The 11,372-nt window shown below is 47.4% G+C and overlaps 2 protein-coding genes across 4 annotated transcripts; one reads left to right on the forward strand and one right to left on the reverse strand.

The window, feature by feature from the left end:
- The first annotated feature begins 787 nt into the window (after nt 1-787).
- On the forward strand, nt 788-2,169 carry LOC133891281 (oxygen-evolving enhancer protein 3-1, chloroplastic-like). Its single transcript, XM_062331990.1, has 3 exons — nt 788-1,115; nt 1,558-1,853; nt 1,956-2,169. Exons 1-3 carry the CDS (start codon nt 857-859, stop codon nt 2,052-2,054), a joined length of 654 nt encoding a protein of 217 aa, XP_062187974.1. The 5' UTR covers nt 788-856; the 3' UTR covers nt 2,055-2,169.
- A 98-nt stretch (nt 2,170-2,267) lies between these two features.
- Nucleotides 2,268-10,985, reverse strand: LOC133891282 (large ribosomal subunit protein bL28m-like). Of its 3 annotated transcripts, XR_009904169.1 has the most exons (4): nt 10,660-10,985; nt 3,318-3,776; nt 2,718-2,809; nt 2,268-2,678 (listed from the first exon to the last, which is right to left on the reverse strand). XR_009904169.1 is itself a non-coding variant. In XM_062331991.1 (3 exons), the coding sequence occupies exons 1-2, from the start codon at nt 10,857-10,859 to the stop codon at nt 3,350-3,352; spliced, it is 627 nt and encodes a 208-aa protein (XP_062187975.1). In that variant the 5' UTR covers nt 10,860-10,985; the 3' UTR covers nt 2,268-2,809; nt 3,318-3,349. The 3 variants fall into 3 exon arrangements, 2 of the variants coding, with proteins under 2 accessions (XP_062187975.1, XP_062187976.1); XM_062331991.1 differs by having other exon boundaries at nt 2,268-2,809; XM_062331992.1 differs by lacking the exons at nt 2,268-2,678; nt 2,718-2,809; nt 3,318-3,776 and adding an exon at nt 3,801-4,483.
- Between the last annotated feature and the right edge of the window lie 387 nt (nt 10,986-11,372).

Genomic DNA, 11,372 nt, shown 5'->3' on the forward strand with positions numbered 1-11,372 from the left:
AATCCGAAAAAACATCAAAAAACCGCTGAATGTAGGGATCAAACTCAAGATCTCATACATGGGAAGCAATGACTCTACCATCCTGTTAATCATCTCTTTATGTATTAGAGATAAACAAATTATATAAAACCTTAGAAAAATAGAAAAACTTAAATGGGCCGTGCCATGCCGGCCCGGCGTGCCACGGCTCCAGCCCAGGCACGGCCCGTCTAACCATGCCATGCCGGCTCAGCCCATTTACTCTCGTGCCGTGCCGTGCCTGGACCGGGCTATTTTTTCCGTATCGCGGGCTAGCCCGTTAGGTCCGGCCTAGTTGGCCATCTGTACTTAGGCCTATTTGGAATGTGCCCGAATTTTCCCTTTATTCTTAGGAGGGGAATGGAGAGCATTTACGTTAAATTCTTGGGTTTCAAGCATGTTTAAATGACAATGAAAGTTTGCAATCATATTCCTTCTTACCAAATAGAACATTCTTAAATGAGAAACAAATTCTATAAAAACTAATCCTAGGAAAGATCTTCTACTTGTGATCATACGTGTTCATCCTATTGGTAAGAATCTTCAAACAGTACCACCAATCAGCTGAAGGAAAGGAGTGTGTTGGGAACCCTTGGCGACACGTGCCTATGCCCCATTGGCAGAGACGCGATCCAAATGGGGGCCACAGGGGATTCACGAGGCCACATGGCGTGCACCCACTGGCTGCCAACTTATCCAGTCAGATAAGGTCGCAGCTGCAAACGACGCCACCACGTCCGCCTCATATATTGTTGCCACGCTGCCCTTCGAGCACGCGACTGCTCGACTACTTCGCGCGGAGAGAGCAGCAGGCAGGCAGGCGAAGGTCTGAGCTGAGATGGCGCAAGCCATGGCGTCCATGACCGGCCTGCGCGGCGCGTCGCAGGGCGTGCCATCGAGCAGGCGCGACGCCAGCAGGGCCAGGACGACCGTCAGGGCGTCGGCCGAGGGCGAGACCGCTGCCCAGGCGGGCCGCCGCGCCGTGCTCGGGCTGGTGGCGACCGGGATCGTCGGCGGGGCGTTCTCGCAGGCGGCGCAAGCCGAGGCCGTCAAGACCATCAAGATCGGGGCCCCGCCGCCGCCCTCCGGTGGACTTCGTGAGTCACTTCATAACTTGTTTTTTTCTAGATGTTTCCAAGCTTTTACGTCTTTCTTGGATCTTGATCAGTACTGGTTCAGAATTATTTGGAGCATTTCATAAGGTGTGGTTTCAACTTTCAACTTATGTTGTATCAAGCCTGTGGCATATAATACCTTTTTTGAAACGATCATGATTCGTATTTCCTCAAAACAAAAACTTTTCTAGCTTTGTATTTCTTGAACAAAAAAGTTGCAAACTCTTGTAAATAACAGTAATAATAAGTTAAGTAAAACATAGGTGAGTGCAGCCAATAACTAACCAAAAAAAAAAACCGTCTGCACTGATCCGCAGAATATGGACAAGCAAGGTTATTTTGTGCACCCATATAAACTCATCGAAAACCTCACGTCAAACAAATACGACTAAAATGCATCCGTTTCTAATTTGTTGTGGCACAGCTGGGACTGAAAACTCTGACCAGGCGAGGGACTTTGGACTCCCCTTGAAGGAGCGGTTCTACCTGCAGCCGCTGCCGCCGACGGAGGCGGCGGCGAGGGCCAAGTCGTCGGCGCAGGACATCATCAACCTCAAGCCGCTCATCGACAAGAAGGCGTGGCCGTACGTCCAGAATGACCTCCGCCTCAGGGCCTCCTACCTGCGCTACGACCTCAACACCGTCATTGCCTCCAAGCCCAAGGAGGAGAAGAAGAGCCTCAAGGAGCTCACCGGCAAGCTCTTCAACACCATCGACGATGTACGCCAGCCGTTGAACCGATAAAAATTCAATTTTTTTTTCTTCTCTTTTTTTACAAGAGCTGCAGCGCTAACCCATGAGCTTCACTTCTCCGTTTGGCAGCTTGACCATGCGGCGAAGATCAAGAGCCCCACAGAGGCTGAGAAGTACTTCGCGGAGACCAAATCTGTTCTCGGCGATGTCCTCACGAAACTAGGCTAGATGGAACATAATGGGATTAATGGCCATGTAATTTCAAACTTTATGTTTGTTCATATGGAACCGGCAATGTATCTTCCCTGTTGATATTATATCAACAAGCACTTAACTATGATTATATCCTGAGTTCTTCACAACTAAAATTCCAAGCAGACGCAACAATGAGAAAAGAAAAACACACGAGCACGATCCAATAACATCAGTTCAAATCCCACATACATCAAAAGGGTTCAAATTAAAAATGTTCTGAATCTAAGGAAGCAGATTGGTCCAACTAAACAATTGCACCATATCATTGGATGCTACAACGATGTACAGTAAGGTAGGCTAGAGAAGCGTTTCGATTGCTTTCAAGCAAGTGGCTACTTAGAATAGTAGCAACGAATAGGAATGTAGCAGACATGAGCTGGGATGTTATGACTCTAGCTATCTTACCATCTATCCACTCATTGCTCTCAGACGTAGGATATTTCGGCTCAGCTGAAGTGACAGTTGTAGAAAATAGAAAAATTCTAGAAGAAAAACTTATCTGAATGTTGGCACTAGAGTATTCAACAATTGTACAGAAATTACACCAAATCTGCAAATGCTTGCAACATCAAGATGCTGGTATAGAAGAGACTTCGGGTTTAACATTGACTGCCGCTCCCAGAAAAGGGGATAGATGATGTGCAAGTAAATTTTCCCCACTCAATAGCAAATAATAAGCCTCCCATTATTTGTCCAGGGGCACCAAATGTTTCTCTTCCTTCTTTGATCTACAAGACATGAAGCGTGTCAACTTCAATATAACTTTGGACTACAAAAGGTCCAAAGAATACCCGCATGCATACAGGAAGCCTGAAATCTAGTGTTTGACAAGTACTAGTTGTATACGGTAAACAAATAGATGCAGGCACACAATGCAGCAAAACAAAATTTATACAAGTAGATGGCATTCATCTGAAACAATTTGTTACGAAGACACACTTCTGCCTTTTATGAAATGATATCACAAAAGAAAGGCTCCATCTAGATGAGAAACAAAATAATAATACTACATTAATATGAGGAGCTTTTAAGCTTTCCAACTGTAATATGAAGGGGATTTTATCTGGATCATGCTCCATAATACAACCCTTTTTCTAGCAGAAACACAGTGGAACTTCACAGCCACAATCATCATCGATTTTTGGGATATATAAGATACTGAATAGAAAAACGAGTTTTCAAAGGACTTTACATAAGTGATGGTGACTCAAGACATAAAAGTTTATAATTATTTACCACTGAAGACGAGTACGCAGGTTAGGTGCAAACTACGCAGCAGCATCAGAGACCTCTTCCTTTGAATCTGCTACTTCAATCTGTTGGTCATCACCAGCATTACCTGCTTCTAATTGCCTCTGTTTCGCCAAAGCTCTTCTTGCTTCCTTACGGAAATTCCTCTTGGCAGCACGAACATCATCGAAACCCTGTTCAATCTTAGCCTCTTCCTCAGGAGGGAAGAAGCCTACTTCCATGTCAGCCAGCTCTGAATACATCTTTTCTATCTTTGCTTTCCACACTATCCCCATCTCAGTATCCATTTTGTGGTAAGGTGTCTTCAGGAGGTACTCATCTATCCCACCAGCTTTGTCAATGCACCGGAGTGCATGAGTGGTAACCTTGACTCTAATGTGCCGGTCATGAATATAGCTAAAAAGACGCTTCCCCTGAACATTTGGCTTCCATGTTCGCCTAGATCTAAAAAAGCAAAGAATTTAATCAAAAGGTTACAAAAGTAAGACCACAACAGCAGGTTTGTATAGTAGCCAAAAAAGTATGCATCACATACCAAGAAATTTTTAAGAAAGGCTAATGTTGTGGTAATCTGTCCTACTTAAAAAGTCTCTAATGAGTCATGTGTCCATTCTGAATCCTTGCACCATCCAACGGCTTGTATCCATTCCACGGTTCGACATCCCTTTCATCCAAAGGCCATTGCATCTCCTACCTCCGCGCTCTGCCCTCCCGTGCCGCCTCCCGTCTCTCTCCCATCTGCCCTCTATGTTATGCCCTCTCGTGGCCCCCCAAATCACACCATACATACCGCAGTGCCACCGCCACCTTCGTCGCGTCTCACCACCGAGCCACCGTGCGCGCCGCCAAACGGGTCGACCGCGGCCTTCTTCATCAAGCGATGCCTCACCACCGTGTGTCGCCAAACCCGTTGACCATAGGCCTCTTCGTCGCGCGCCGCCTTCACGACGGCCCGCTCGCCTATCACCACCGCCGCCCGCACCACCAATGTCCTTCCTTGACCGGGAGTGATTGCAGACGGAAGCCTCGGCGACTGACGCTCCACAACACTAGCCCTCCCGTCACCATCGCCGTTACAAATATCCAAAGTTGCCTCGCTCTCCTCCGTGTCCCCCATTCGCGGGCTACGCTGCCCACGCTCAAGATTGCATCTGAACAACAAGGTACGATGAGTGCTAATATTCTACTCATGGAATTAGATATGCTCTTACGATATAGGTTTGGATTCATGCTATGATCGATGTGCTACTCATAGGATTCTTTCTTGCAAATGGAGCTGGGATTCTGGGATCGGGAATCCTAATTAGTTCCTCCAACTTGGTCTATTCATTCTTTTTTTCAGGTGTCTTTTCTTTTCATTCGTTCCTCCAATTCAGTCTTTACAAAGTTAATCGTTGTTTATTGCAATTAATCGTTGTTTTCTTCCCTTTAATTCATTGTGTGCAATTTCTCATCATCTTTTTATATGATCCCCCAACCAATTCAGTGGTAATTTTCATGATGTGGTCGGTTTGATTGAATAATGGCTAAATAATTTAAACTTGCATCAGTGGAGTATTCTATATGACGTCGATCAATCATCAGTAAACTAAATTTTAGTTGTTAAATTTTTGCATTAGCTGCCCCTACTGTTTTGTCATGGTGTCTACTAGCCGCGCTTCCCTTCCCTATACTTCAAGTAATTGTTAATGTGCATTTGTGATGTCACATGCACCATTCCTTTGCAATAGAATTTATCAGCTTAAATTGGCAAATGGATCAGTTTTGTTTATTGATTTTCTTGGAAAAGGTTTACCTATTTACAGTTGGGGATAGGCGGTGATATTGTTTTAATGCTTGGTTCTCAATCAAACACCTATGATGGCAGGTAATGGACCAAAAGGATTATCGATGTCGACAGGTTCATCTACCTTTGATCTTATTCGAAGCATTGCTACAAAGTGGACTAGGCAAGTTATTTTTGTGGTCCAAACGCTGGTTCATTCGGTCCTATGTTTCCATATTTGCTTCTATGAGTATGATTACACAATTGGGTAAAATTTTGCAATCTGCCAAACGACAGTAACTAATCTTGCATGGTGTGGTTTTTCTGGAAGTAGTTTTGAGTTCCAGAGAGTCAGTATCATAGTTTCGAAGTAATTTTGTGTTTTCCCCCTTGAAATTGATATTCAAATTTTGGCGGAAGAAGTTTTCTTCCATGTGATAAGCGTGCAAAATCATTTGATTATACATGAGGTGTGAAATATGTCACTCGTGCTGATACTTTTGGTCGGCACATAACTAAAATTATGTTTGGGGAAGGTTAAAAATGGGTAACAATAACTGATATAACTGGGCAGTATTTTCTAAAGTGAAGTCAATTTCAATGCTAATTTCTTTGGAGTGGGATTTAACCATGGTGTTGTGAGCCCTGTTCTTAATTCTTGTTCTACATTTAGTTTGTGTTCTATTATTTTCTAGAGAAAATATTTGTCCAGTCTCTTTTTAATTTTGCATAGCCCTGATGGTTGCATAGTAGCTTCTGCTTCTACACACGAAGACCTTACTACTCTGGAATGTGTTTGTAACATTGGAATTACTCATACATATCATTACTATATAAAGAGATCTTGAGCAGAGCTCATGTTTTTGTTCGGCAGATTATTATTCTAGCAAGAGTTCACATATTCTTTTGTTGCTGAAGAGAGTTTACATATTGTTGACCTATAGTATGTAATTGGGTTTTCCAGCGTTACATCACTGATTTTGCCTCTCCATACCTTTGGAAGAATCTATGCATTTTTTGCCATAGCAACGCACGGCCATTTAACTAGTTTTAATCAATAGGACATTTTTTTAAACGTACTACTCCATAAGTAAAAATTCCCAATGTCAATAACAGGACCAATTTAGTAAGAAAATGCAAGAACGTGGTTCTGATGTATCTCTTTAGACAAATGGAAGTCAGGCCATAGGACATTAGGACTACGTACTTATAATTCATTAAGCAGGCTAGCTCCAAGCCTAGAGATTATAGGAATGACCCTAAAAATCAACCAGCTGAGCATACATGCTGCTTAAACAAGTAAACCCATCAAATCAAAACAGGTACATACGAGCAACTTTTGAATTAGTTCAAGTGTAAATGCAGGCAAATCGAATGGTTATCTTGGCATAAGAAAATACCAGATGAATCATGAGGGAGATCAGAAGGGAGATAATGAGGTTGCAAGGTTATGGGATTATCATTCTCAAGATGGCTGATGACTTTAACTTAATTTGAGGATATCATGAAACAATCAAGTGCTCTGGAATTACATGGCTGGAAAAAATTCTGGGCAACTCAACCACCTCTACAAGAATTCACACTAACACAAGGAGTACAACGGGGGCCATTTTCTCTCTTGTGAACCAAGCTTAGAAATTGTAACTCCCCGGGCCTCAATCAAAGGGTTCTCCGGTGATGACCGGAGGGCGTAACTGTGGTGGACGGGAGGCCGAGGGTGGTTTGCCCCTCAGCGTCCCCGTGCCGAGATGGCTGGAGCCGAGAGAGAGAGAGAGAGAGGGAGGGAGAGGGAGAGGGAGGGAGATAGGAGAATTACTTCTTTGCTACCCTTTGATGATATGCACCCTTCCTTTATATAGGAGAGGCCCCTTACAACTTAGGAAAGTCTATGAAAGGAAATACATAATAAGAAAACTAATATCCTGATTTAAGGAAAAGTAATAATCTAATATCCTGCTTGAAGGGAAAGTAATAAATCTGATTCTAGGGAGATATATTTGGCAAGGTTTGTTATGGAAACCTAGCCACTGTGATCAGGACTTGCCGTACCTGGCTTGGGGTGGCGGTTGTAGGTTTGATCCCATATGACATCTCTCCCCGCCTCCAAAAGCAGTTCGTTCTCGAGCTGGAATGCAGGGAAGATCCGGATGAATTCTTCATAGTCTAGCCATGATCTCTACCCAGATCCGTGTTTGCTGCTGCTGCTTTGTCCCATGCGCAACGGGGTTTGAGTACTTTGGTCAGTTGAGGGCAGACCCGGCCATGGAGGATGGGTGGTAGCTGTGGGTTAGCATCTGGGGTGGGGGCATGGAACTTCTTGAGAAGACCCACATGGAAGACGTCATGGATGCGTGCCGAGGGAGCTGCAGCTTGTAGGCGACATGCCCGATGCGTTGCACAATCTTCTACGGCCCATAGTAGCGTGGTCCCAACTTGCTGCGGCCTTGGGTGGAGATGGATGTGGCGTGGTGGTGGAGAAGGCGCAGCCATACCCATTGGACCACGTCAAAGGTCACCTCGCAATGGTTGGAGTCGTAGAGGCGCTTGTGGTGCTGCTGAGCTTCTCCAGCCGATCCTGGTAGCCACGCAGTGCTGGAGACTTGCAGCTGTACACGACACGGAATGGCGACGGCTTCCGGGAGGCCTAGAAGGAGGTGTTGTAGGCAAACTTTGCCCAGGGCAGCCATCAGAGCCTCTGTTGGGGGTGATCGCCTATGAGGCAGCGAAGGTGCAATGTGTCATAGTCCTTCGACGAAGTCCACGGTGATGTCGACCTATACTGACGTGGGAATGCCTAAGGGTTGGAGGAGCCCTGGTGGATGCCGTTGTTCGACCTTGTTACGCTGGCAGGTGGTGCAGGCGCGCACATAGTCGAGGACGACAGCGCAACCATTGGGGACGTGGAAGTCGACGTGGAGATGGTGGAGCGTCTTTTGAACGCCCTCGTGGCCCACACTATGGGTGGCCGCCAAGATGGCCTGCAACGATGGAGAGGTGGCCGGCAAAAAGACACCCGCCGAACGTGATGAGGCAATCTGTCACGATCTAGGGGCCTGGAGCGGGGTCGGCGGTGAGAGCGTCCCGACGGGCGCATAAGGCATCGTCATGTTCCACCTCGCACCAAATGTCGTCGAAGACAACGAACTGGATAGCCGAGAGGGCGCACAAGGCTAGTGTTGTCTCCGAGTCGCGGCATGAAAATGAGTTAGCCACCACAATGGTGCGACTGGTCTTGTACTCGACGCTAAAGTCGTAGCCGAGGAGCTTGCTGACCCAATGATGCTGCAGGATCATAGGCAAGCGCTGGTCAAGTAAAAATTTAAGGCTGCAGTGATTTGTGCGTACCAAGCCCTATAGGTACGGGTGCCAATGGTGCACGGCCTGCACTAGGCCGATGAGCTCCCATTCGTAAGCAGTGAGGTTGGAGTGGTCGTGGCCACCTGCCGACTGAATTAGGCGATGGCGCCCTGGCCCTGGTGAAGGACGACATCGATGCCGTGTCCCGAGGCATCGCATTCCACCACGAAGTCGATGGTGAAATCGGGGAGCTGTAGAATCAGTGCCGTCATGAGGGTCGTTTTGAGGTTGTTGAATGCGCAATCGGCGTCCCGCGACCATGCGAAGGCCTCCTTTTTGAGGAGGCTGGTGAGGGAGCCACGAGTTCACCGAAGCTCCGAATGTACTTGCGGTAGTAGCCTGCCAAGTCGAGGAAGGCGCAGACTGCTCGTGGCGAATGAGGGGTCAGCCTGTCCAGAACCGTGTCCACCTTTTGTTCATCCATCGCCACTCCGTATGCAGATATGACGTTCCCAAGGTAGCCGACCGATTGCTCGCCGAAAGAGCACTTGGATCGCTTGAGGAAGAGGCGGTGTTGTCGTAGTGCGGCAAAGACCTGGCGAACATGGCAAAGATGCTCGGACCAGGAAGTGTTGTAGATGAGGAGTCGTTGAAGAAGACGAGGACGAAATGTCAGAGGAAGTCACCGAGTGCTTCATTCATCAGGGCTTAGAAGGTAGCTGGAGCGCTAGTTAAGCCAAAGGGCATCACTAAGAACCCGAACAAGCCTTCGTGTGTACGGAACGTCGTCTTCCCGATGTCGTCGGTGTGCATGAGCACCTGGTGGTACACGGAGCGGAGGTCGAGCTTAGTGAAGTTGGTGCCGCGCAATTCATCAAGCAGCTCGTCCACCACCAGGATCAGGAACTTGTCCTTGATGGTGGAGTCGTTCAGGGCGCAGTAGTCCACGCATAAGTGTCATGTCCTGTACCGTTTTTTCACGAGCAGGACAGGGGCCGAGAACACTGAGTCACGATGGCGGATGAGCCCTTGGTGCAGCATATTGTGACATTGGTGCTCCAATTCGTCCTTCTGCAGCTAGGCGTACCTGTAGGGCTGGACAGACACCGCGTCGACACCGACCTTGAGGTAGATGTGATGACTGCTGGTGCGGGCCGATGGCATGCCGGTCGACTCGTGGAATAAGTCGGCATAGTCGTCGAGGAGGTTCAACATCAGGTTGAGGAGGAACAACTCTGCCACTATTTTTTTGCGGCCGTGTTCCAGGCGGTTGATGGCATTGGTGTGAGCTTGTTGCTGCTGGTCGATGTTGCTGACGTGACGGTTGATGCGGTCGATGGCGGCACAGAGCATTTGTTGGCCGACCAGGAGGTCGCGAAGCATGTATTCAACTGATTGAGGCTTGTTGGAGATGAACATGGTGTGTGGTGGTTGAAGAACTTGGTCTTTGATGCTAGGATGTCACGGGCCTCAATCAAAGGGTTCTTCGGTGATGACCGGAGGGCGTAACTGTGGTGGACGGGAGGCCGAGGGTGGTTTGCCCCTTGGCGTCCCGGCATCGTGATGGCTGAAGCAGAGAGAGAGAGAGAGAGAGAGAGAGAGAGAGAGAGAGAGAGAGGAGAATTACTTCTTTGCTGACCTTTGATGATATGCACCCCTCCTTGATATAGGAGAGGCCCCTTACAACTTAGGAAAGTCTATGAAAGGAAATACATAATAAAGAAGCTAATATCCTGATTTATGGGAAAGTAATAATCTGATATCCTGCTTGAAGGGAAAGTAATAAATCTGATTCTAGGGAGATATATTTGGCAAGGCTTGTTATGGAAACCTAGCCACTGTGATCAGAACTTGCCGCACCTGGCTTGGGGGCAGCAACTAGACAATGCAGCCTTGCTCTCCCAGATACTCAGATAGCAGTCACCCTTGACCACACATTCCTAAGGAGTTTCTATCACTTGTCCCCGCAACTTTCTTATCCAATTCTATGAAATTTGAACATTTTCTTCAGGGGCCTGTTCTTGTGCTATTTGCTCCAGCCTTGCATCCAGGTCGACATATCCTAATTTCGCAGAGAAGATCGAAATCCAACTCCTTACCATCCAACCCACCACGACTAAACGGACATACTGCACCGAATCACAAAATTCTAATCCCCATTCCGACAACTGAATCTCTCACTTACAACAGACGAGAGCTACGCGCATGGATAAGGACAGGGGGAGGGGGAATGGATTGCGGAGGTGAATAGGCGAGATGGCTCACTTGTTGCCCCCGTCCTCGGAGACCTTGTTCCCGAACTGGATGTGGCGGCCGGCGAAGATGCCGCGCTTGGCCCGCCCCATGACGACCTTGCTGTTGGGCAGCATGTTCTTCACCGAATCCATCAGCTCCGCCGGCAGCTTCCCCTCGCCGCCCACGCGCCGCACCACCTTCTTGTACATCTCCTGCGCCCGGAACGACATCTTGCTACGAGGGCGACGCCGGCGGCCGGTTGCCTCCCGAGGTTTTGGTGCCCAGTGCTGGACCTGGACGAGAGGCTCCCGCTCGGCTGGCGCCTAGGGCTGCGAGATTGGGCTTTGGGCCGTGGATGGGCCACTAGTGCTTTGCATCGTCCCGGCCAATCCATATAGGTAGCGCGCTTTGAGATTGGAGCGTGGTGGGGAACGGACGGCTGCGAGCGGCGCAGGTGCGGGCGGGCGGAGCGGGTCGGACAGGCCGGACACCTGTCAACATCCGGATGGGGTGAGGTGGGTGAGATTTTTCTTTGAATTCGAATCTTTAAATATGATTTTCTCTCAAACCTCAAATCCTTTTGAGCCACATCGTGTTGTTTAGAATTAATGTAACAAAAAAGATCCAATATTTTTTTATTAATTTTTATTTTTTAAAAAAATAATATTTTGAATGTACTGTTTCAACATTTTTAATATATTGTTTCAACATTTTCACATAAAATGTTGAAGTAGTGTTTCAAA

Source organism: Phragmites australis, chromosome 14 (genome assembly GCF_958298935.1).
Source record: "Phragmites australis chromosome 14, lpPhrAust1.1, whole genome shotgun sequence".
Lineage (NCBI taxonomy): Eukaryota > Viridiplantae > Streptophyta > Magnoliopsida > Poales > Poaceae > Phragmites > Phragmites australis.